This window comes from Symphodus melops (assembly GCF_947650265.1).
Source record: "Symphodus melops genome assembly, chromosome: 14".
NCBI classification, from domain to species: domain Eukaryota; kingdom Metazoa; phylum Chordata; class Actinopteri; order Labriformes; family Labridae; genus Symphodus; species Symphodus melops.
This window is the reverse complement of record NC_136704.1, coordinates 12,704,845-12,731,305: the sequence shown is the minus strand read 5'-3', so window position 1 is coordinate 12,731,305 and position 26,461 is coordinate 12,704,845. Positions and strand designations below refer to the sequence as shown.

The window sequence follows — 26,461 nt, the reverse complement described above, 5'->3', positions numbered from 1 at the left end:
TTTTAAATCACATCCATACACATTGTAAGACGTTTTATGTGCACTAAAGCTAATCATATCTCCAAACATAAAGACTGCTTGGTGTATGCGTGAGTTTCGTACCTCGAACATCCGCGCCGCAGTACACCGCACCAGTGCTGAGGTATGGACGACCCCGTACCACAGGACGGTCAGCAACAATTCATGATACACTGGGTTAGCACTGGAAAGAGAGCAAAGCCAAAGTTAGCCAGCTTTTAACTATAAGCTTATTCAAAGCTATGGAAATCTTAAAGCAACAGCTAAATAACACGTACTTGTTTTGATAAGGGCAATTATTGCCTATTATCTCTTGTAGATGCGCATTTTATTAATTTATTATTATTTCAAATAAAAGAAGAATCCAGTACATCCTCTGTAAATATCTCTTTGAGTCTGTGTTGTTGCCTGAGCCGCATCTACATCATGTTCACAATGGACTTATCCCTTTATGTATCAAAGTTGTTTAAGTGAGGGACGAGAGAAAAGAAGAAGAACACACTGTGCTTAAAGCGTTTTTCGATCATGGTCATCCTGGTACCATTAGCCTGCTAACAACAATTGCAACTCTAGCCAAGGACAATTTTGTCTACCACTTGCCCATAGTGCTTTATTGTGGTGAGTTCCAATTCGATAACTCCTTTGTGTTAACACAAGTACGAGAGGGGTTGGATGTGTGTCGCTGCAGGACAGCGGAGGTGTCGCCAAACAGAGGTTCGTGTTGGATTCATGCTTGGTGCTCAAGGGCGAAATCTACTGGATCAAAAAGTGGCACGTTTCTTCCTTGAAGTTGAAGCTGAGCAGAAAGGAGGGTCCGTCGTTCTTCTGTACAGTAAATGAAGAGTGCTTTGTTTGCTGTCGGATAATGAGAAATGTCCCAATCAGACAGCATGAATAGAACAGTCACACTCCAACGCAGGAGCTTAAAGACCATAAAGAGGAAGACATGATTCTACTAAGAGAGACAGATAACTGGTTATACAGTCATCACATCACTGTGTTGAGCAGTGACTCATGTGAGACACTATGTTAACCAGCTCTGGTGCTCATTCATACTCTGTTTTTACATGATATGTCTCATGTTCAAACCTTTAGACATTTCCATTTTTGTGGCTTTAAAAAAAAACTGAAGTCTTCCTTCAGGTGTATGATGACTTTTTCTCTTCAGGTGACATGGAGTCACATCCCAACATATGTTGTATAAATGCTGTGTTCAGTCGTCCTTAGAGAAAACAGAATGTAAGATCTGAGTACTGCCAAAGGTGTGACGGAAAGAAAGCATAATGTGAATACCTTAAATAGAAGCTAGTAAATGGAGTCATTGTTTGACACATTTTACAACATAATTAAAGGAGCACTATGTAACACGTTGTGTTTAAAATTGGTACTGCCGTCCAAATTCAAAACAATGAGAGGGCTGTCCCTCCCTGCCCCTTCCTCCCTCAAGCCGATGAGCACGCAGCTTGTCATGTCATAGACAATGAAGCTTCAGTGTTTAGCCAGCTCTTCTTGTTTCTTTTTTTTTTTCCTTAAGCGAGTATATAGATTGGTCCACAGCTGCTAAATAAGAATGTCCTTCTTCTGTTGGTAATGGAATAATGCATGTCTCACCCCAGCTCAACAAACGAGGCCTTCAGGCTGTCCAGAGGTGCATGGGACAAGGACAGTGTTGTCATAACGTCCTCGAGGAAACCCACCAATAACTTACGGTCCTCATCCTGCACAGAAATGAAAGAATGTTTACGTCAGTCCATTACAAGGGAACAAAGTACATCAACATCTAAACATAAGTGTTGAGTTGGCATATTTTTGGAAACTACTAAATGCTTTCGACTTTTTCACTGTGAGTGGAAAACGCTGTGGTGAACATGTAAATCAAAGCTCAGTGTGTTCTGTTCAGTGTTTCCAAAAGGAGGGCTGCATTCTTTTTGTGAACTCAAAACTGAAAGAAAAACATACGGCAGCTTGATGAGTGTTGGAGTGGATTTTCCCACATGACAAAGAACAATAATCAAGGGTGTCTTGTGGTTAACACTTTACCTACCATGCCATACAAGAAACAATACGAACCAAAATTACATTAAATGTCAAGGCCTATCTCAAACCGGACTCTCCCCACCCCCACTCCATCACAGAGTCGACTCTTTCTAAAGTCGGCCTGACAGCTAAATGAAGCGGCTTTAATTTTGCTGGATAAAAGACAACAGAACAGTTCCAAATGAAATTTGATGGGTTTTTTTTTAACTGTAACAACAGTTTAAAACATTTGGTTTTTATGCCTCCACAGTAGCAGACAGTGGACAGAGATGGAAAACAGGGAGAGAGAGTGGGGGACCACACGCGGGGAATGGAGCCACGGGCTGGATATGAACTCCGGCCAGCCGCCTGAAGGACCACAGCCTCTGTACATGGGGCTCGCATGCAAACCACTACGCTAACTGAACCGCAGCTTATAACATTTTACAGTCAAATGAACACATCTACCTTTGTCCGGACGAGTTAATGATGTATCTGATCCTGCATACGATGGCTGGTTTTAAGCTCCAGTGAGGAATTTGTAGTTTGTGTCGACTTCAACAATTCCTGTTGACTAATAGGTTTTTATCTCTTTGCTGATTTTGTCCTGTAAATGAGTGTGAGCAGTAAGACAACCTCTTCATGGTTAATGTGGAAAACTAAAGTTATCTGTATGGATGATAAACACAACCCAAAACACAGGAGGAGAGTCAGTGGAAATGTAGAGTTGCTCTTAGAAGGTTTTTTCACAATAATATCTCCCTCCATGGACGGCAATCAAAGCGCAGCGCTTCCTGGGAAGCATGCTATCAAAGTAGAAGTGTGTAGATAGAGGTTGTCAGGAGCAGTTTGAGAAAGGCCCATGAAAACAACGATCAAGTACTGATATTTTTCTGACACTGACCAATCTCATTTTCAAGTCACCACAAAGTATGACGCTCACAATCAATCAGTGTCAAATTCTCTCTTTAGGTGTTTTCAACTGAACTACTGTGTGGTGGTCTGCTAATGGATTACCTGGTTATAGCAGGTCAGCACTCCAGTGGCATAGATGGGGACTGTGGCTTTGGTGAGAATATCGTTTCCTGCTGAAACATCTGACAAGCGGAATGAAACAGAATTAAAAACTTGATTAGGTTATAAATGTTTTTTTGTAATTTCCAAAGATGCCATTGCACGTTTCTGCTTCAACTTTAAAGGTAACATATTATCCTCCTTTTCAACAAGGTAAATTAAACGTCAGAGGTCCTCAAAACATGCCCAATCAAAAAAAAAAAAAATCATCTGATCCTGCATTTGATCCCTATAAAGCCCTCTAGTTCAACCCCGTTCAGAACAGGTTGTTTCTGTAGCTTTAAATGCAAGTGAGCGGTTTATGACCACGCCCCTTTCTGAAAGGCCTTGAACTGGGGGAGGGGTTAATGCCCTTTGTGACGTCATGAAAGGTTTGTTGACAGACCAGAGACACATATTTGTGTTTTTTGCATAATTTGTGACCTTTTAGCTGCAACAAAGTAAAATGTATAATGATACTTCTGTCTCTACTGAGTCTCTGTCTCTTCTATTTAACACTTGTTTTAATCTCCACTGTATATAGACATGAAGTACTATCATCTGTTTTGCCCAATTGATCAGGCACATTTTTATATACATCAACAAACAAATGGTTAAAGACATAATGAGGTGAGGTGCGGTCTATCATATTGTGCAAGGCATTTAGTTTGTAACAATGGCTTTCACACAGCTTACATTATATTGTTGTGGTTTCACAAAAACATACTGCAAAGACACACGCAATGCAGCTCACAATGATCTAAACACAGACTTGGACTCTCCACCAAAACACATTTCATAAATGGCCACAATTCCAACGCTAAATCACTTGGCAGCCAGCTGAGGCCGAGCACCTCTTATAACTACAGAAACATGTCTGAAAGAAAGAAAAAAGAAAGAGGGAAACACCCATAGCTGACTCGAAAATAGCTTGTTTACATCAACAGTGTGTGTGTGTCCTGTGAGAGCTGAGAGGCCGTGAGTAAACTCACAACAGTGTGCGCCTCCGTGAAAGTGTTTTAATGTGGACTCACCAACGTTCTCCTCTGATAGACGCAGGATCTCTTGGAACTGGGGTTTAACCTAAAGGGACAAAAAGATCAACAAAACTATCCATAACTGACATCTGCTGTCGAGTACAGTACTCAGTTCATCAATCTGATTTGTGATTAGCGCCTTAACAAGGACGGAGACAGACACAGCAGATACAGCCACTGCTCGATAAATCAGTGAACCACTGACTCACGGCCTCGTGTCTGCTCTTTTAAATGTCACTGTTCAGCAGCTGTGTTTAAAAATCAGACCTTCATGATGAAAAGAAATAAAGTTGCCTTAAATATTGTGATAAATGACACACTTATAACAATGTGCTGTTAGTGCACAGCATTGTTTTTTTAAAGGCACAAAACAGTCCCTGAATCGTACACCTCTGAAAATAACACACCAGCGAACACATAAAGGAAATCAGTCCCACGTGTATGGGCATTTTTCTCTGTGAAGGGGAAAAGTGAGAATAAGCGACTGCTCTCTAATATGGAAAGCTCCAGCCAGGAACTTTCAGTTGATGTTGATTTTGGCGCCCAAAGAATCTTTTTGTTCAGTGTTAATTGTCTTTTCTGACACCGACCTCATGGCAGCAGCTACAGGTATTACAAATGACAATAAAGAAATAGTCACTCCTTTGAGTGATGGCCTTTTTTTGTGTTGCCTTTATAGATAGATCGAGCAAAGAGTAACATATTACCACAAGGTTTACAAAAGATGTTTGTTTTTAGTTTAGAAGAGGAAGAGCAGAGGGGAAAAATTAAATCTTAAACATCAGTTTGCACGGACAACTTTAAAACAGATGTGCATTTCTGTTACACGGATAAAATTGTGGAATTCTCTAACCAACGAATTAAAGAGCTGTGCTGAAATATTTCAGTTTAAAAAAATGTACAAGGAGAAAGTTTTTAGGTACGGTATGAAATTGGCAATTAGTGTTTGGTATGTTTTTTTCCCTCCTTTTTAAATTGGAAGTGAAGTCAAAGACTAAGAATTGTCAGAATTGTTTTGTGTTGCCACAGAATTTATCACTAATTCGTAATTGGACAGACCATCTTGTTTCTGTTAAGTAATTGTTTCGGAGTAATGGGCAGGTAAAAATAAGATGTATTCTTCTCCCTGCTCCTTTCCGAACATGATAGGATTTAGTTATTTTCACTTCCGGTTTTCCTGTGAACATCATATGTATTGTCATGTTTGGAACAAATAGAAATGAAATGAAATGAAAATATATAGATATAATATGAAATACAGTTGGTTTCACTACCACTTAAAAAAAACTCCAAACAGGGGCTTTGACACATTGTTGAAATGAGAAAGCTAGCTCCATGGTTGTACCTTAGTGTTGGTAAAAATCTTGCCAAAGGTGCGACAGAACCTCCAGAAGAAGCGCGAGAACTCGTGGACGCACGTCGACGACGTGACGTTGATTCGACTGACGATCTCTATGAGCTGCGGGAGGCTGGAGACGGGGCACATGGATGGAAAAGCAGAGTGTGACTTTAAATCGATGAGTCTGAAAGGCAATGTAGAACGTGTGTCTTTACATGACATGCGCTTGTGTATACTTGTCTTACAGTTGGTTGACCACCCAAAGCAAGCTGTCCCATCCTGTGGTGCCTTCATGCTCCAGTTGGTGGTCGTAGAGAATTAGCAGCGCACTCAGCATCTCCCTGCTGCCGATGATGGTCGCCACGTCCTGAAGCGGAGAGACTGGTCTGGGGAACCGGGTCACTTAGGGGCCAAAGACACAAGAATTAAAATCAAAATCAGGCAACGTACGGGTTTTAAGAATTACAACTTGTATGTGAGCGTGGTCGTTCTACCCTCTATTGCAGGAATGTCTCCGTGGAGTTTGGCTCTGCTGGTGAACGGCGCGTTCTGCAGCACGACAGCAAACAGAGGAGGGATGAGAGACTGCAGGGCCGACAGGAACATGTGCAGCTTGTGTTCGTCCAGACCGTGTTCTCCTTGCTACGAAGAGAACAGTAAGAAAGTTAAGAACAAGTGAAAGAAAAATAAAGAGAGCAAAGGTTTGGAAGTAGCATTGTTTCAAAGTTCGGCCCAGTTTTTAAGCAGGATAAAAACAGTTACCAGCCTCAACATTTACTTCAAATCATATATCTCTATGTATCTTGTACACATCCTCTGGCTGGCTCAAATTATGAATTTCTTGAAATCAGGTTCAAAAGGACAAAAGGTTCTGAAGTTTAATTCGAAGCGTGACATGCCCTCACCATAAGCAGTTTCTCGATACGTGCCAGCAGAGACGGGATGAGTGCAGTGTGCAGAGTGCCCAGCTCTGTAGTCCAGGCAGCAAAGGCAGGAATGAAGACCTGCTGGACGGCACCGACCACCCGCTCTGATGGGTCCCCGAGTGACAGCAGCATCAGCTCAAAACCCTGAAGGTCACACGTGCAAAACAGAAAGAAAAGACGCATGGCTTGCATTGATAGCAAAGTTAACCACTCTGCCTGCTTAATGTTGATTTAAACACGATTGCCCCTTTACCTGGGAGTATTTGTCAGGGTCATCTATGTAGCCCATGATAATACCCAGGCTCTTGACCACTGCCTCTCGAACCATGTCAGCCTTGTCCTCAGTGAGCATCTGCTGCAACATGGACAACACCAACGAGCTCCGGATCTCCTTCTGCAGAGACAGAACTCATTCAAATCCTCTCGCCCATTTGCATTCATGTAAGATCCCCTTTAAAATTCTGCGTGCACACTGCGTTCTTACAGGCAGGTATGGTGCTAAGGCTCCACAAGACTCCGCCACCAACAATCTCCTCTCTGGATATTTGTGGTTAATCTGCAGGAGAAGAAAAAAAAAAAACATCAGTGGAGATAAAGCGTCAAAATAAATACAGGATGAGAATTTGAAAGGAGGACTGGAGGGCAGCCACCACAGAATGGAAACATTTCATGTCTCATCAACACGCTGACCCTGTGGAAACCACATTCGGTCTTTGTTGGCAGATTCTCAGCCTCCAAACTGCTGGCAGCTGTTGTTTGCCATAAATATGTTGCATGAGGTGACACTGGTTGCATTGAATACAAGACGTTTATCACGTGTAGGTCAGGGACAACAGGGATGGATGTTGTGATTGGGAATGAGGACATACATTTCAGCAATATGCTCACTTGTTTTCTTAAGGATTTAATCTTGTTGCACTGGAGTTCAAGTACATAGAGATGAGACAAAGTAAGAATCAACAAGTAAATGCTCAACATTCATGGTTCAAGCTACAGTATCATATATTAGAATCTGGATTCTAAAAATTAAAAGATGGTGCTCATTGCATGATGTCACAAACAACTAACCAATCCTTTAAGAAATGGGTGTGTCAGTGAGACTCCGCCCCTTTTTAATTTACGGCATCTTACTAAGAAAACAACGCGGTCTAAATCAAACAACCAATCACATTTAGCTTACACTTAACCAGCCGATCACACTGACTTGTTATCACTGTAACATTGCTAAATGTTACTTAGCGCTGGGCTAATGATGGCGTTGGGTCTTTGTGGATAATATGACTTTGACCTGCTCGTTTTGTAAAGTGTCTTGGGATAACGTTGCTGTGAATTGGTGCTATACAAACAAAGCAAAGTATTCATTTTCTCCCTCTCTCCTCGACTCTGTGGGTGCCTCGAGTTCACAGCAGGTGGGAGATTTGGTGGAAGAGGCTTAACAAAGTGATGCCCAGGAGCAGGTAGAAGAAGAGAGGAGGGAGGTTAGAATGTTCAAGCTGCTTTCAGCCACTTTACGCATGTCCTGTAATAAAACAGTTCAAATGACCCTAACGAGTGGTTATAAAAGGTGAAAGAAACTCTAAAAAAAAAAACATAAAAAGTGGAGTGGAAGGTTAAGTAGTGTTGTATTTCATATTGGAGCAGGTGTGGAGTAAAGCCCTCTTTGAATCAAAGTAGAAAAAGTGACCGCACATTCAAAAACAAAAGGCCACCTGCAGTCTAAGTACTGTACCTGTTCCCAGCACTGAGGAAGAAGTTCAGCCTCAACACGTGTGGGACCCACGTGTCTCGCAAACGCAACACATCCCGTCAAGATCATTTGCCTGAGAGAAAACACACACACACACACATACACACAACAAACACACACACACACACACACACACACACACACACACACAGAGAGAGCTAGGTTAAATGGATCAACAACAAAAAAAGTCTAACCCTGATTTATGGAAGCTTGACCAACTTGTCTAATGTGTCCTTTCACCATGCATACACACCTCTGCTCATCATCTGGTCTCTTGATGAGGTTAAACAGGATGTGGAGGAGCTGATCTCTCTCTTTAGGCTCTGGGTGAAGGCAGGCGGTGCAAAGGATGAGCGGTATCAACTCCTGAAGGAGAAACCATGAGAGAGACGGGAACAGAGAGGGAAGTAGCATCAAATTCGGTTACTTTGCAGAACGGACAAAAAAAAGAAAAAAAGAAAAAATAGAGGTTAGAGGTTGAAACACACAGGAAGGATAATCAGTTGGAATCAAGCAGGGCTGGAAGTCTATACAGGATGAGGAATATGAAAAGGGGTGAAGGTGTTTCCTAAAAGAGGAGAGAGGACATGGGGAAGGTCGAGGGGAAAGAGAAACACAAGCACCTTTGAAACCAACAGACGTCTGTCGACACTCGAGGGAAACATGCTCGCCTTTAATATTCCGTTGGTTTTCAAACCTTGACTCATTTGTTTTTTCGACGCACACGGGAGCCAAGTGGTGGAGAAACTTAGTGCATGCACACACCCAGACGCAGCTGCACAACGGCACACAGACATATACCTACTGCACTACGTTCACGACTACAACCCAGCTCTATCCCAGAGTTCACACAGAGTTTATGGACCTTCCAGCCAGAGGGGAGAGAGCTCAGCTGCCCTTGATACAGGGCCTCCATGGCCAAATTGTGGTCGGCTCTAAATTCCCACCACACACACCCAAATTAGAGAGTGCATACAGAGTTAAAAATATGTTTGTTTTTTTTTAAAACAAACTCTGTTTTTTTTTTTTCTTCCAGGAAGATATGATATTTTCCGGCCAAGTGTTGGAAGAACGAGCAAAACCCCAATGCTGGACGGACACACAGATCTGACAGAGACACTTTGGTAAAGATAGGCTGTGATGAGTCACTCGCTCAGCGCTCGATCGACCCCTCTGAAGTGAGGGCCATGTTGGCCATCTTTTAAAAAGTTAAGTTATGTATCCGAGGGTCATTTCAAGTGGTTGCATGGTGAGTCAAGATGGGTGAAGTCAGTTCAAGCGTCACAAAGCGGCAAATTAACTGAATTCAGCCCCATTAAAATGTCATATCTAATCCTCTTTTCTCCCGTGACCCGCAAGCATAGCATGCATGTACACTAGAGACATTTACAACAGCCCAAGCCTGATAAAACAAATAAAGGAGTTCATTTAACGCGCACATCAGAAGAGCCAGAACCCGCGCTGACCCCGTCTCATTTGTGTATGAACTATATTCTCCCCATGTGAAGGAGGTTACACATCAGACCAGTCCTGGATAAACATTGTGGGCAGGTAAACTGGACGGCATGACTCCAGCACCCAGAGGCCCGGGGGGGGGTGCCCATGATTTACTTCAAAGTGCCGAGTTGCTGCAAATTCCAGTCAGAGGGGCACTTTGTGCCAAAGCCTGCATCAAAAAGCTTCATAGTCACATGAAGTCGTCTCACATATTTAAATGATTAAAGAATGTGGTTTATTGATAACTCCTTTTTTATTTGGTGATACATTTATAAAAGAGGAGAACTTTTTGTAACGTGTGGCTGAAATCAAATTCAGCATGAGCGTATCATTTTCCCAAAACATTGACATTTCTTAGTTTTAACTTTTTGTCTTCAGGCTAATTCAACTAAATCTTTGTGTTCTGCTGAAAAGAACATCGTTTTGCACAGCATCACAACCTTTTTTAGAAACAAGAGTCGTACGCAGGAGATCCACAGGAACAGTCATTTTCTCCTAAATAGTACGGGTAGATAATAGGTGCCAAAACCAATATCAAAAAAAAATCCTCTACCAATCGATCGGCCGATATCTGTCTTTGATGGATATTACATCTGTAGAGACAGATGTAGACATTTATTGTGTTGACCCCTTTAACTGCAGTTATCGAACACTGAATGATGAAGACGAGATGTTCTGGAGAGTATCTGCACGTGTACTCACATCACACACACTCTGGAGGGCGATGCTCGTTGTCATCTATATTGAGTAATACAATGATCACTCAAATTAAAATCAATACATCTGGTAACATCGGCGCATATCTGCGATATAAAAGCCGATACTGAGAGTCACCTGATTTGTCAGTTGATATTATCGGCTGGCCTATAAATCAGTCTGCTCGAGTTATTTATGCTGAGGTTCACCTCTTTCTTCCAGCTTTCTTGTGCTTTAAACCTTTGCTTCTGTTGTTTTTTTTTATTTGGACCGGCCTCCTGCTGCATTGTTGAAGAAACCAGAAGTGAAGTGCACAATGTAAACTATTTCTCTTTCCCTCCTCTAACATCTTGTCTTGTAAACGTCCTGATAAAACCGTCACCTCCTTTGTTTCGCCAGTGGTTCGTTATAGATTGCAGTTTTATCAGGCCAGTAGAAAAAAAGGAAGTGGATTGTTACAGATATTTGCCGTTACTTTCTTTGTAATTAAACCACTTCTCGGAAAGCTGGGACACACCTTTAACTGTATGCTAAACCAAATGACTGCAGTTCATACTTTTTCTTCTCAAAGTCAAGGGACAGTTCAAACAGACCTAATCAGAGAATAGCAGCACAATAAGTAAGAACAGAACAATCACATCATGTTTAATGATTTACAGTGTCTGATAGTGCAGCCGGCTGGCAGGCCTGGTTTCACTGCATCATTCCACCATTTCAAGTCCAACCCTTTTTTGTTCTGAGGTGGGTGTCACATTCAGGGAACAACAAGGTGTGTCTCCAGGCTCGAATGGGTTAGAAAGCTTCAGGTTGCAAAACTTATGAGCAGCTGTGTGTGTGTGTAGGTGTGTGTGTGTGTGTGTGTGTGTGTGTGTGTGTGTGCGTTTAGTACACATCATGGTTAATGAATCTAACGGACACAGTGCAAAGTCCACAGCCCTCCAGAAGGGCCACCGAGCCTCAGTGTTCTGTTATTCTTTGTTTTTTTTGGTCATTACGCCCCAAAGAGATTAAGTTCTCCATAACTGCAGTAGTTCATTAAAATGACATACACATGGCGATATGCAAAGCAGCTTCGTGTGAACTCATCCAACCTGACTTACCTTTTTCAAACGCCCCGTTCTGGGTCTTATCAACCTTCAACTAAATTCAAGCACGTTGTATTTGTATACACAGGAACACAAACGGACACTAATTACATGCAATCTCTTATCTGGAGACAGAACACCTGTGCAGGTGTCTGCGATACAGCCTGCAGGGTGTAATAGCTCGTTACAATCTAATCTATGCACAAATCTTTTTCCCTTGATAATTCTGAAGAAATGAACACCCAATAATAATAATAATAATAATAATAAAACAAGTTCCCTTAAAAAGATCTGAGAAGAAAACTGTTGTACCTTGGTGACGTGGAATCACTTCACAGTTATCATTTATAGAACTTGTCTTTGCATTTTTTAGACGCCAAAACAAAGCAAAGCCTTTTATAAACATGTTAACATGTGTTTCAAGTTCATTCACTTTAGATACCTACAAAATGCAGCAAATTAAAACCAAAAAGGGCACAATTAAAAAAGAAAATTACAATATATATATATATAACCTCCCCCAGGCTAAAACTGCACACGTTAGCCATCATTTCATGGCAGCTAGCTTTATTATTATTATTTTTATCTATCTTATTTACTATCTTCCAATTGAATGACTTGGTGTAAAATTGCAGGTTAGCACAGCTCCAGTCATTAGCACAGAAAAGTCTGAGCCATTTCTGTGTGATTGCAGTTTTATCCTGGAGGAGCAGCTCGTTTTCTTTAACAGAGATGTCTGACAGGTCATGTGACACCATGCAGATGAGTGCGTGAAAGACTCACCTGGCAAAGGTGTGCAACCATTCTCTAGAAGAGAGGCATGCATGAGAGTGAGAGAATGAGTGAGACGAAACAAAAGAAGTGTAAAAAAACTAACGCAGTGAAGGCAACAAGGACAGCAAACTGTGAGTGAGGGGGGACAAACATGGCAGATGCGTAATTGATGAGAACATCGGTGACAACAACGACCCTTTATAAATAAAGGTGAATATCCCGATCAATAGATAGACACAAGTCAGCGGGGTGTTAGCAGGTTAAATTCTCTAAAATCAGATGATTTTTTTTCCTTTTCTTCATTCTGCACAAATCAGAAAAAAAAACAAGTGCCACTGACTACATCAGGTTAAAAGGGATGATCATTAAAATCAGACAACAATCACACCGATGACAGCAAGGCAGAGAAGAATGGTGTCGCTGCACGGTGTGGAACGCTACGCGACATCAAGATTGAATTTTGGGAAATGCTTTGTGGCACAAAACCAAGAAAAGGATGGCGGTTGTTCAAAGCAAACAGAACTAAATATTTCTCACAATCGCAGATGTTGAAACGGAGGAATCCACAACAGAGAGAAAAAAAAAATGTAATTCCAAAATGTTTAGACGCTTCAACAAAGCTCCAAAGACGAACTCTGGCAAGAAATGCAACTTCAACTTCTTTGATGAGGTCTGTGGAGTATGTGAGATTTTAGCACTAAAGTGACATCAAAAACAAATGACATGGATTTCATGTTAAAAATTGTGTACTGCTATTTAATATATAAAATAAAAATATAAAGCTACACAGAAACCACAGCAGTTCAAAGTGGCACCTACTTAGCCTTGCTGTTTTGTGTGCATCTATTGGACACCAAGAGGAGAAGCCTGTGATGATGACATTAATGTTGGGGATACAGGGAGGAGAGGATGATGAGCAGAGGAAAAGCAGAAGTCAGGTTACCTCTCTTTTTGCCAGAAGGACGTTGGGGACAATGTGAGGGAGACAGCGGCCGAGCATTAACATCACACTCTCCTCGCTGTCTGCTATACGGGACACCTGGAGAACAAAAAAAAGAAAAGTTATACGACCATCATGTGTGTTGGAATAAATGAGCCGTCTGTCAATGTGTGAATAAAAAAAAAAAAAGAGAGAGAGGGAATGCTAACCTCGGCTCCGAGGCGGCTGTCAGAGCACATTCTGCAGAAGGACAGCAGGGCTTGCTGGAAGGCCGGGGATAACTTCCTGCAACACCAAAAACCAAACGCAGTCACAATCGTCTGCGCCACTAAGTCTGCACGCCGCAAGAACACTAAAGCTCGCCATGACCACTGAATGACTGAGGATTACACCATGGGCCACCATGTCACAGAGTTTAGAGCTGCCTGTGTATTTCAGTAGGATGGTTTTAAAGTGCAATTGTGAGGGTGTGGAGGAATCACAGCTTTTCAGCGATCACTTCTCCTTAAACACCACAGTAGGGGAGGAAATACTTTTACAGAAGGTCAAACATTTTGTTTTTTATTATTAGAAATCTGAGCTGCTCTGAGGAAATTAGGAGAAGAGTCTGCAGCCAGGTTCAGGCAAAAAGACTGGGAGTGCTCTTTTATTTGCTCATTTTGTTCGACATGGATTAGCAGCTACTTCCATCTAGTGGTTAGATGAAGTAACTACACTGAGTGTAGTGCGTTTCTCTGCCAGCTACTGTGTGAGTTTACTAAATATGATTTTTCTCTATTCAACATCTACAATTTCTTTCAGCTTTATTAAAAACAAAATCTTACAACTTTTCACTTCTGAATATGTGACATATTGTCAATGTCTTCAGGGTTTACTTGTCCCATCTTTTTCTAAAGGGCTTTTAATGCACTGATTTTAGAGATCGATGTAGTAGATAGCAGTGGGGAATGATATGCAGGAAAGGAGTCACAAGTTGAGGACTACAGCCTCTGTACATGGTGCGCACACACTATTAACACCAAACACTTTGAACGCTGTTTGTTGCACAAATCAAGAACTAGAATGGTTTTTTTTTTTTTTTTACATTGGGCTCGGGAACGTACATTATCACTCACAAAGTTTAACTATGAAAAAAAACCTCAAACACATGGGGGGGGGGGGGATAAAATATTGACCTGAAAGCAGCAGACACCGTATCTGTGTCGAGAGTGTGTCCCACCTGTTAGGCTGATCAAACTGGACCGGAGGTCGACTTCGGAGCTTGTTGTGGGGCTGCGGGTGAGGCTGTGACGGGTTCTGAGTGGAGTTGGAGGACGGGACAGTTTCTGCGTCTGAAACCCCCCTGATGTCCAGATACTGGCCGTTATCTGTAGGAGGCTGAGAGCAGAGCTGGATTAGAAGAAGATTCAACAATGAAACCTCAGGGTCTCTGATTAAATCAAGACATGTGTGAATACAACGACTTTGACTGAACACTGGCGTATTGACCCTTTTTATCAATGTCAGTATTAACAGAAGTCTGCCCATGACATCAAACGGACTACACACCACTGAGTGATGGTCAGTGCAGGGAGCGGTGGCTGAGGAGGAGGAGAGGGTCGATGTGTTCTGGGAGCCCAGGTCCAGAGTGGTTGGAGGAGGGGAGGAGACACTCCTCTTCAGTGTCTGAATCTCACTGTGGTGACGGGGAGGGGCGATAAGAGAGGACAATCAGAAAAAAATAACACAACTGAGTTTTTATTAAGGAATTCACATCGTGGTTAATAATGAGCTCATTCAGAAGCGTTTTTCTTTAGAACTCAGTGATGGTATCAGAGCAGTTTTCTCTGTCATTTGAAGCTCCAGCGATGCTTCTGGGAAAGTGCCTAACGATCTGCACCTCAGGCCTGTTCTGGACACAGTTACGCTCAAATGCTGACTAAAGTGCAGAAAACATTCTTCAGATGCTTCTCATTTCCGAAGGGTAAACTGCGTAACCATCACATCCTACTAAGAGTGGTCATATGATTAACAAGACACAACACACAAGTGAAGGCAGCGTCTCACATACTGACTGATTCACTCGTTTATCAGCTCAAACATGCACGGCAGGCTCGTACCTCTGCAGTTTCTTGATTTGCTCAGCCAGGCTCTGCTTCTCATTGTTGAGGAGGCTGATCTGATACTCCAACTCTTCCACCATTTCTGCTTGTTGCTACAAAAAGAAAAAGGATATTGAGACAGTCTATAACCTGAGCTCTACGCAGGCAGTCGAGTGGCATTTTAAGATTTCGAGCACAGAGGCCGCCGCGGCCGTTACATTTCAATCATTCTGCTTCTGTGGCTTTCTTCTGCTGCACAGCTGAGATCAGACAAAGTTCTTTAACTCCAGAGGACATGCGAGCCGCCTCTTCAAGAGCGCCAATGCACTGATTTAATCTAGCTTCAATTAGCTTACATTCATTACTGAACCAGGTGAAAGAGTGAGGTCTTTCACCTGCTCTTTTTGTTAAGTGTCTTGAGAGGACTTTTTCTAACTAATTGACGTTTTCGGACTAAAAATGAATTGATTGAAATCAAAATAAAGCTTTCTTTTCAGTCAAATAAATCTCTTACCAAGAACCTTTGGAAAGGCAAATGTGAAAACCTGACTGTTTCTGTGCTGTAAATAACTATATAGAAATAATCGATCTTCTTGCAAATGGTCAGGGCTGCTTTTGTAGTTGTATCGAGACGAAAAACTCCTCACAGGAGGATAACGACAAGGCGTGAAATGCTCGTTCATTTCTGAATGGCGACAAACTTAAACCCGACAATCCACACACACAAACCTGCTGCAAGAGGTCAGGTTTTTTGGGGGGATCTTGGGGAAAGCAGTTGCCTGGAAGATCCCCAAATTCTACCCCTACTGACACATCCGCCGTGTCCCGGGGAGAAGGGAGCGGGGTACCACAATTCCTGTAGAGCTGCAGCAGATCTGGGGGCTTTGGGATGTTGAGGCCGACATCATCCCATAACTCAAAGTCCTGGAAGCAAATGGAAAAAAAAAACATTTTAAAGGGCACATATTATGAAAAGTCCACTTTTACAAGATTGTATTTGGATAACCTGGGTGTCTATCAACCCATAAAATTTGAAATAAATCCACCCAGTCCTTTGTTTGTGGTCTGCTTAAGTCAAGATTGCTTTGTTTCAAAACTTGTGACATCACAAGTTGGATTCTGGTTAAAAAAACAAAAAACCCTCCCCTCCCCTAGTATCTCCACCCATGGACTCCACCTCCAGACTACAGCAAAAAGTTTGTGCAGGTCCACCATTTTTATTGGGGGGGGGGGTCCAATGCATTTAAAGAGACACGCACATCAAAACTGAGCGTTTTAAGAGAGCTGGTTTCTTCAGGGTCACAAACCTCCTTCATGTTGTATTTGGACCAAAGCACAGCACAGGTTCAGTTGACATTTAGAGCACAGGGGACTTTTGGAAAAGGTGAACAAGGGCGATAATATGTCCCCTTTAACAGTATGAGGGAGAGTGTCTTCTGCATTAATGGAGCAGCACAGGCAGCAGGACAGCTGATCCAAGCTGATTAATTCATTTATGGTTACATGACCCTCCCCCCTTAGACTTGTGCACTCGTGCCTGCAAGTTCGACACCTCCCATTAGGCCTAACAATTGTAAAAATTTTCTATTCACCAAACAGGCAGGCAGACGAGATAGAAAAAAGGTTTATCGACATCAAACTAAACTCTTTACCTGATCATCATTTTCATCCGAGAAGGTGATGGCTGAGAGTTTGTATTCATTCTTTAATAAATATTCATTCACGAGGAAGTTTAAGGCTCTCTTCTCCAGCGGGCGTATGGGCTCCTGAGGAGGAAACGAACGAGAGGCAGTGAAATGATTCATTTAAGACTCAGGCATCAGACCATCACCAGAGTTTAAAAGGAGCACGTCTCATGTTGTGATTCATTTGAAAATGAGGAAAGGCAATCCCCCACCTGAATTTCAGGGCTCGACTTGAAGTTTTTTCTCTCCTGAGAGGGCACCTCGCTCTCTGAGAAATCGAGAAGATGTTGAGATGAGTATGAAAGGACGCGCTGAACGTTATTTTCATCTTAAAGCATTCAACCGTAAAGGAAAAAGACAGAACAGCTGTAACAAAAGCGAGTTCTAGGTGGAGAAGAAGGTAAAAGGACGCCACACCTGCTGCCTGAGTCAAGTTGGCGCGCAGAGCCTGAATGGTCTCCTTTGCTTTCCGTAGCTCAAACTCCAGCACTGGACAGGAAGTGACAACACACACGCACGCACGCACGCACACACACGCAGGAAGGGCATCCAAACAAAGACAGGGAACAAACAAATAAAACAAAGATGGGCATGAAAAACAAAACAAACAACCACACAAAAGATCATAAGAGTCAAAAAAAAAAAAAAAAAAAAAAAAAAAAGGATTCATGCAAATCATGGATGTAAGGAACACATGCAGCAGAGGATCATGGTAAAGCTGGCTGTGTGAAAGGTTGACAAGGTTTTTCCTCCTGGTTATTGCACTGATGATAATTACATTAAACACAGGAGTCCAGTGTTGCTTCAGTTGTAAATATCTAGGAGCTGTCTGACAAAGGATTTTTAACCTTTCTTATAAACGTATTCAATGTTCCGCTTTCAAGCCACTCGATGGAAAGTCCCTGATCTGGTCTGAGGTCTACGACTTTAATCCAAGCTACAAACTCCAGATTCAAAATGTCATTTAAAGCACGGCGGGTAACAGTTTTCAGACTTTATTTCTTTTTTTCTTCTTCTTAATAATAAAAATAATAACAATAAAAAAAAAGTCCTCCATCATATTTATCAAGCAGGCTCTTTCTTACTGGCCTGATCTGAAGCAGGAGACATCTGTTGATTTGTACACTGACATGTTCAGGTCTAAGCTAAGACTGAATAAAGAAAAATAAACACACAAGATTGTTCAACAAGTTCGATTCAACAAATTAAAAAAAAAAAAAAAAAAGAACACACGCAAAAAGGAAGAAGCAATGGAGCAGGAACACTGTGTTGCATGGCTGTGCACTGAAAATCTGCCGTCTGATCCGACCCTGTCGTCTCCACTGTGATCTTTTCAGGTCTACGATTGTTGTCTGACTGGTGTTGGAGTAAGTCTCAGGATTTTTTTTTTTTTATAATATGGTTTTACTGACTGTAGAAAAAGGCTGAGTCGTATTCATAACTGAAGCCTACAGCCCCACACTCACTTCTTGTAATGTCACTGACAAAGTTTCCGGTTCAACAGCTTCAGAATCTTAAATGACTGAAAAGCATCGTCAATAAAAAAAAAAAAAAAAAAGATTAAAAAAATCTCCCAACATCTCGAAAACTTTTACAGCAGATCAAGAGTGCACAGGATGCAAGCGCAACAAAATGGAAAACCAAGAACTGAATAACTGGCGGGAGGAGCTGGGGAGGAGGAGGGGGAGATTAAAAAGAAAAAAGAAAGGCTAGTCTGGATGGAGTGACTTGTCCAGTATTTTTCACTGGGGTTTGATCAACGTCAAGAGAAAGCCAGAAAACCCAGAGTCAGACAGCTGGGGGCAGGCATTGTTTTTGGCATAAGAAACGGGAGGGGGGGGGGGGTGGTTCAGGTGGGAGTGGGAGTGGGAGTGGGCGTGGGTGAAGAGGGAAGGGGGAGAGGGGGGAGGGGAAAGGTGCCAATTTTGATAACGTGGGCAGTGTGTGAATGAAAGTCATGGAACCATCATCGTCTCTGCTGCATGGTTTGAACTGAGCGTTAACATTTACAAAAGCCCCCCCAATTATTATTATAATTTTTTTAATTTCATCATTAAAAAAAATAAATAAACACATTTACAATTCACTGACACGTTCATTTTTAAAGTACAGGAAGACAATTCAAACTTTATTCATGTTGAATGGAGGGGGGGGGAAAAACACTACAATCTCTAAATCAAGACAACATAAAAGACGGAGCCTGCAGGAGCTTCATTTACACTGAACTGATGCTGAATCATATCAACTACCACACCATGGCGCAGTGTGACAGGTCTCAAAAGTAATGTCTTCATGTTGAGGGTTATTTAAATACATCAATAAAAAGAGAGAGAGTATTTGTTGGATGACTGGTGATGGTAAAAGTCTCGATTTGTTTGTTTCCATTCAGTGAAACGTGTGATGGAAAATAAATGATGGAACTGTATCAGCAGCTGCTCTTTAAATCGGGGCTCCACCTTCCACTTGTGATGTGTTTGTAGAAATGGCTCGTGGTGTGTCACGACAGAGCCTCAGGGAGAGGAAGATGGTTTTTTTCCGAACAATGCTGAGACAGGAGCAGAAATAACATCGCTGATAGGAGGAGAAACCAATACCTCCACCATCCCTGATTTTAAAGTACTTCCTGCTTTATGATGATGAAATAGAGAGGATCCAGTGTGTTAACTCAAGAAAAAAAAAAAAACACTAAATAAATGTGTCATGTTATCCTCTTTGTTTCTTTGCCACGCTTCCATTCTGCTCTGGGCCCTGACAGTACAGCTCGTCTTACCTGCCACCCGCTCGTCCGTTTCTCGGTTGCCGTCATCCGAGTATCGAGCAAAGTCCAGAGAGTCCAGGGTGCTGATGCTGCCTGCTCGATCTAAACAGGGAGACAAGAGAGCAGACGCGACAGTGAAGCAAACACAGCAGATACAGAGACAGCTACCAGGACAGTCTGAAGGGCTCAGAGTGTGCGGGAAGTGGAGTCCAGATAAAGTGTGACGACGAACCACCTTCTACTAGACAGATGGAAACTCTCATGAACCCGGCTCCAAGCAGAGACCTTTATAAACTATGGAGAAGGGCTAATCGTTAGCCAAGAAACATATAGTCACTGTACATGGGAGAGAACAAATCAATCATAATATAATGTTGACTGAGCTGGGAGCTTCACTCCATGACAAACGGCCATTCCTAAACTAACTCCTCCAAACACGCTGCCAAACGTATCGCTCACATCCAGCTCATACATACTCGTGTTTCACTGACGCCAGGCAGCGGGCTCCGCCAACGCTGCAGCTTTTTCTTCACCGTGATAACATGAAGTGCAAGATTGAGCTATTTGTGCTCTGATGTGAAGATACGGTCAAAGGTCAAGTCCAACGAAGAGAAAGCCTGAGAGCCATCCGAGGAGGTTAAAAAAAAAAGAAAAGATTGTCTTTGCTAAATCAAAGGTCAGCGTTGTGATTTTAAATTGAACCTCTAATTCATTCTGTGCCCCGACTCTACCACTGAGCCACAGCCGCCCCCTTTAGGGAACTGTGTAAATGTCAATTCCTCATGGCATCGTAAGTGAATGTTCTCTTTTGTCTACATATCCATGGAGTCGATTTTTATCTGGTATCATTCAAATGACCTGTATCTTTCTTAAACACGCAAAAAACAAAAAAGACAGAGGGTTGTTGGGAAGCTGAGCATGAAACATATAACAGTCCAACAGAAGCTGGGATGTGTGCAGCACACATTAAAGCTGGGTGTGTGTTTGGGTCTCATGTTAACTGTATAAACCATGGATCTCTGTTCCCCTGTGTGTGTGTGTGTGTGTGTGTGTGTGTCTTTGTTCTTATTCTGTCACACCGATGCCAAGTTAACCCCCTCTTCGTGTTGCACATTCGGTCGGCCGTCCTCACTTCCTGACAATGTGACGATGCCTGCTCTGGGTGAATCGGAGGATTATAGGCTGTTTGTATGCATGTGAGCGAGAAAAAAAAAAAAAAAAATCCCTGTTAATTCCACGCTGAGTAAGGACCGCACAGATGTCTTGTGTGTGTGTGTGTGTGTGTTTAAAGCAGCAGTTCTTCCTGGCTGACCTTTCACTTCTGTGCCTGTGGCGAGCACTGTCTGTGCTGTGATGGATCTGACACCACGTCACTGCACTCCTGCAGGGCGGGCGGTGCCACACTAACACACAGTCGCTCTCTCTCTCTCTGCTCGTCTTCACAGTGTCAACCCTTCACATCCAATCAAACACAACAATGAACCTCTATTTGTGATTTGACTGAGCAGGAAGCCTCTTTGTCTCTCTGGCAGCGTGTAATGAAAATAATAATCCAGCAGAAACAATGGGGATGCCTATGAGAGAGGCTGGAGAATACCAAACATAAAAGGATGGAGATGTTCTGCTTTGGACTTCGAAAAACAAAGACAGGTCATTAGACGAGGGGAAACACAAAGAGGTACATGTGAAATGAACTGATACAAGAGAAGGAGAAGGTGGACGTTCACGAGGTCGTCGGCAAGCGTCTAGTTTCGACGGGAGGGAAGTTTTGGCAAAACTGCCAACCATGAAATGAGATGAGAACATGGGAGAGAAATGATGAAGGAGGCGCTGACAGACCCACATGGAACATGATTCTAACCAATCGTAACCCATCATGACCGAACAACGCTACATTCATGTTTACTAATATGCATTTGACAAATGTACATGTTGAGATGACCGATGGTAGGTGACTAAATGTGACTAAATGCTTCTAAGGAAAAAAGTTGAACATATAACACCAGAGAACGCTTTAAAAGATCACCTGCATTTATAAGCTCCATCCCTGTTTAAAGATTTAACAAAACTGTCAAATCTTTACTTTGGATTGTTCGCAGTCAAAGCTGTATTGACATCAGCCATAGACTGTGAATACGAGTGGACGAAGCCTGAGGGATGTCACCTGTGTGTTAAAACTCAAGAAAACTCCACTCAGTGTTTCACTGTCCTTTAACTACTGGGAACACTAGGATGATAAAACATTTGGCATTAGATCCACAGATCTTTGTCAGGTGATGAGAGAGGATTCTCGCTGATGGGCTGTGAGCCTGCCAAAAATCAGACTGAGAGGTGAAGAAGTGGCCGTCCACGAGTAGATATGATCAACCCTGCTCCAGACGGAGGAAATGATGGAGACACATCAGTGTAAAAAAACAAAAACAAAAAACACAAGTTCATGTGAGGCAAAAAGAGAGGGAGTGATGGTATATTAACACTGATTACTTCTCTTGATCTTGATCCATTACTCCTCCTGGAGTTGTTGCTTTGAACTGTGCATTGGGGTTAGCAGCAGTTTGTTGCATGTGAACGAGGTTTCGACGCCCCTTTTCTTGAACTCTGTACTTTGTGGAATGAGGCGACTCACACGCGCTCCTTAAATGTGGCAGCTCACTGTCGACCTGGTACTTCCGATGCAATTTAAACGGCTGCTCACATGATGAGCAAACCACCATGTGACTGAGCAGTGACGTGCTGACAATCAGGCTTCTTGGTGGTGAAAAGATGAGAGTGTTGTTTAAAGCAGCAGCTGCAGCCCATCATTATCACTGCTCGTCTACTCAACACTGCATTGAGATGAAGTCACAGGTGGAGAATCTGAATGAATGAATGAATGAATGATCGAGAACTGGATGCTGTGTGCTTACAGTTCGCCTTCATGAGGACTAACATGATACAGGAACACTCTCAGAGTTCAAAGAGTCTGAACGGCACGGTTTAGCTCAGCTGGCAGAGGCCGGTGCCCCGCGTTTAGAGGGTACGGTCCTGGTCGCAGGTTCGAGTCCTGACCCCACATTTCCTGCCTCTCTCGCTCTCCTATCGGAATAAAGGCCAAAAATTCCACACAAAAAAAAAATCTTGAGAAAAAAAAAGAAGACGAATCAGAATCCTTAACATGCGTCTACAATTGAAGCAACATTTATAAGCTAAGCAAACAGTCATCGCCCTCAACTGATAATGGAGGACTTTGTCATGCTCGTCGACTCGCTGGATAAGTTGGAGCGTCTATTCCATCACACAGCACATCGATCCCTTACCTTACTTCTTAGAAACAGATTTCTCAATACAAAAATAATTCACAAAAAAAAAAAAAAAAAAAAAAAGGGATGAAGTTAATCAGAGATGTTTACATTGCATGAATCATTTACAGCCCAGGAGAGTCACAGTGAATGTGTTAGTGAGAGCTTGACCTTTGGACATTTAATGACGCTCTCATATTTGGGTTTTTTTATTGCGATATTTATTCCTCGATTTGTTTTTATTTCTTCCCATCATATTGTGTTTGAACCTGAGCAGTGAAACTGCTCTATAAATAACCTTTATTATATAATAACGGCCTGTATTTGACTCTACACTCCTCCATGGCTTTCACATCGACTCAGTGTCGGTGTTGCAACAGGGGAGCTGTCGAGTCCTGTCGTGCGTTTTGAAGACATCGTGAAATATTTATTCTTTTATGCTGCCGTACTCCAAACTGCTCCAGGGTTGTAATTTACAGCAAACCCTCTTTGCAACTCGTACACACTGTGCAAAGTTTGTTGAGGTCTCTGCACTCCTCATGTACAGGACGTTAGTCTACTTAAGGGTTTAATTCCACAGGCCGGGGTTTCTCCCTCACAGGAATTGAATTTGACTGGTTGCCATCTGCCCCGTGCCACTTGTTCAGACCCACAGAACAGCAGTCCCTTAGGACATCAGGTTCTTGTCAGTTGTTGCTCCATCTGAATGAAGAGGAACACATTTTCTGCTTATAAAGACAACACGGTCTTTGTCTTCAGCTTTTATTTAAATTCGGTGGTTCTCCGAGCTGAAAACCTGCCAAACCTTCCTCATCTGGCCTGCATGCTCAGCCTGCACCAAAATAATAAGGTTATCAATTCACTGCAGCGATCAAGACATTCTGAAACCTTTATCTGAGTCCTGAACTAATGAGGAGCAAAGCCTGGGATTAACTGCACGGCATACATGACTTCTTCTCACACAGTGCTGAAAACAATAACAAATGCCGGGTTTTTCAGCAGCAGGTAGAGAAGTGAAGACTGTGTATCAGTGCTGAATCCATGACCTGAAAATGGGAGTATAGGTTTAAGTCGATGTAACTCAAAGCCTTTAGTTCCCTCAGCTAGTGTGTCTCTCATTGTTCTAAAGATATGCTGGGTATGCCATTCAGGTCACTGACCTTCTCTAACAGTGATCATATCACCACATGGTGAATACAAGCGTAGCCTCTGCCATTAAAAGCTTGAAGTCCATTTCAAGAAAGTGTGCAGGCATGTACATTTTATAAGAACCATACCCTTTCCAAGTCCCATGTACACTTGATTCACTAAACAGAAGCTCTCTGAGGCTCAGTCCTCCATGGTATATGTCCAAATACACTCACGGTGAGTTGTATTCCTTTGAAGCACTCTGTGAATGGAGACTATGTCATTGCTTTCAGAGCAGCTGGAGCTTAATGTTGCCTTACAGGTCGAAGTGAAGTGTGGCGAGGTTTCTTTCACTCACCTGTGTGAAACTGGGTCAAACGGGAAAAAAAAAAAAAAAAAAGTCCTGGACATTCCCCTCAATGCTTTGTTCTCTGGTGCACAAAGTTTAGTTGGAGTAATGTCACCCATGCTGGTCTGTAGCAGGCTACATTGGTTTGTGGTTTGGGCTGTCTCCATGGTTACCGTTTTCATGGCATCTTATCCTGCCCTAATATAATGATGCACTGGATTTCATAAGACACGTTGATGGGTAATTGAAAGAAGCCTGATTGCCCCCTTTACTCATCAACTAACACATTACTTCATTTGATTTCCTCACCCTGTAGAAATTGCTGGAGCAATTTAAAAACATAATAATAACAAAGGTGGCAATTACTACCTTAGTAAGATCATGTTGAGTAAATCCAGTAAGACGCATCATTGTGCATCCTTTTCTTTACTATATGCATACAAAGAAAATTAGGCATGCACTAACTGTGGCCCTCTGCTGCAAATAAAAACATGCATTACTTATGTGAGCCTAATGAAGCAAGATAATGATGAAGAAAACCTCCCGTGCTTATCTTGCCTTTCTTTTCGATCCTAACGTCTGATCTCCCCAAGTCTAGACGAGAAGAGAGATGTGCTTTTTTCCCCCGAGGGATCAATTCCCCTGATCCAGGATCTGTTACAATGCACTGTAGCCTTACCTGCTCTATCACACATAGACTATTTATTTTTATTTGATCCACATGATGCTCTGAGAGCCTGTCGATCAAAAACAAAACAAAAAACAGCTGACCCATATTAGCAGCCTGTTGGCTCTGGGCCCTTGACTGTGAGAGCAGGTGCTGCAAGCGGATCTCTTATGATCGATTGGCTTTCAGATCCAGAGCTTCAAGCTAGCGTTAGCTGGCTGGCGAGCTAACTGTGTTTAGTGTTAGAAAGCAGCATTATAACAGAGCTAACATAGCTGACAGCTAGCGACGTGACTTACTCAGTGGTCCTCCGGGTCCGAGTGCCTGGTCTTTGGCAGGCGGGGTGCCGCTCTGTCGCTCGAAGTTTCCAGGGTTGGAAAAATAATCTCTTAGCCTCGGAAGCTCCCTGCCTGCTTCCAACAGTTCAGTATGCAGCTCCAGGGCCGTCAGGATGTACTGGTCCCGTAAGAGCTGAGCAGCAATAACATCCACAGATACCCGTGTGTCGGCGCCGCCTGCCATAGCGGAGGAGGCTGCGACCGAGACCGCGGTGCCCTCCCCGCTGGGGCTGGTCCGGCTGCTCGACAGGAGAAGTGTCGGAGGCTCGGCGTCCGCAGGCGGAGAGAAAGGGTTTCCCAGCGGCGGCCCTGGAGCCCCGTCACTCGGGCTTCTCTCTGTGTCAACTGTCTCATTAGGACGTCGTTCAGCTTCTTCCTCCGAATCACTGAGATTAAACGGGTTCACCGACGCCATGTTTGTACTATTAAGATGGTTTTTTTTAAGCAATGTAGGCTTGCTAAGCTAATCAGACCCGTTTCTTCCTGAATGGAAAGCTAGCTACTGTTTGGTAGGTGGTTTGACAAGTGGGAAAGGTTGCCACGTTGTGATTGGCCAGATGATAGAGCGATTACGTAAAAGCCCGCCTCTTTTATGGGATACATTGAAATGATTGGATATGAGAGAGACAGAGAGGAAAACGGGCAGGGCACATCTGACAGCTGATTGCGGCATTTAGGTGGTGTCAGACATCGGAAAAACAAGTGTCCGAGTTTTAAAATGCACATACACCTGCTCAAATCCATCCAGAGCAAAATAATTAAGTGCCCGACTTACCCACTACACGTCAGAATCTTTAGCACATGAAGGGCAAAATATGTTATTTTAATGTTAACATGCTTTTTATTTATTCACGTATTGCACATTAACCTTTTGCTCAAATCTAAGTTTTAACAGCTACATGTTATTGATGTTCTTCGAAGCATCAAAGATTTGTTTTGCTGTTGTAACAACATTCAGACTTGAAATCATGTGAACACATTGAAAAAAATTGGAAAAACGACTTCCCAACTCGGAAACTGGAACCCCCGAGCAACACTTGAATGCAGCA

At 42.7% G+C, this 26,461-nt stretch overlaps 1 protein-coding gene across 3 annotated transcripts in view; it reads right to left on the bottom strand.

Annotated features, from left to right (window-relative positions):
* Nucleotides 1-26,142, bottom strand: part of relch (RAB11 binding and LisH domain, coiled-coil and HEAT repeat containing) — a 39,447-nt gene extending 13,305 nt beyond the window's left edge. Inside the window, exons 1-23 of one of the 3 annotated variants that reach the window (XR_013780578.1) lie at nucleotides 25,374-26,142; nucleotides 19,665-19,754; nucleotides 17,312-17,383; nucleotides 17,107-17,162; nucleotides 16,862-16,975; nucleotides 15,939-16,133; nucleotides 15,228-15,322; nucleotides 14,677-14,803; nucleotides 14,348-14,505; nucleotides 13,338-13,413; nucleotides 13,132-13,227; nucleotides 8,390-8,502; nucleotides 8,119-8,209; nucleotides 6,874-6,945; nucleotides 6,643-6,783; nucleotides 6,369-6,533; nucleotides 5,958-6,105; nucleotides 5,709-5,865; nucleotides 5,470-5,593; nucleotides 4,122-4,170; nucleotides 3,052-3,131; nucleotides 1,630-1,736; nucleotides 103-202 (exon numbers count right to left, since the gene is read on the bottom strand). Coding sequence is in view for 2 of the 3 variants with exons in the window: in XM_079361504.1 (XP_079217630.1) it covers nucleotides 103-202; nucleotides 1,630-1,736; nucleotides 3,052-3,131; nucleotides 4,122-4,170; nucleotides 5,470-5,593; nucleotides 5,709-5,865; nucleotides 5,958-6,105; nucleotides 6,369-6,533; nucleotides 6,643-6,783; nucleotides 6,874-6,945; nucleotides 8,119-8,209; nucleotides 8,390-8,502; nucleotides 13,132-13,227; nucleotides 13,338-13,413; nucleotides 14,348-14,505; nucleotides 14,677-14,803; nucleotides 15,228-15,322; nucleotides 15,939-16,133; nucleotides 16,862-16,975; nucleotides 17,107-17,162; nucleotides 17,312-17,383; nucleotides 19,665-19,754; nucleotides 25,374-25,827 (2,880 nt within the window). In the remaining variant the exon portion in view is untranslated. The remainder of the gene's footprint in view (nucleotides 1-102; nucleotides 203-1,629; nucleotides 1,737-3,051; nucleotides 3,132-4,121; nucleotides 4,171-5,469; nucleotides 5,594-5,708; nucleotides 5,866-5,957; nucleotides 6,106-6,368; nucleotides 6,534-6,642; nucleotides 6,784-6,873; nucleotides 6,946-8,118; nucleotides 8,210-8,389; nucleotides 8,503-13,131; nucleotides 13,228-13,337; nucleotides 13,414-14,347; nucleotides 14,506-14,676; nucleotides 14,804-15,227; nucleotides 15,323-15,938; nucleotides 16,134-16,861; nucleotides 16,976-17,106; nucleotides 17,163-17,311; nucleotides 17,384-19,664; nucleotides 19,755-25,373) is intronic. The other 2 variants (XM_079361504.1, XM_079361505.1) reach the window with 2 other exon arrangements.
* Between the last annotated feature and the right edge of the window lie 319 nt (nucleotides 26,143-26,461).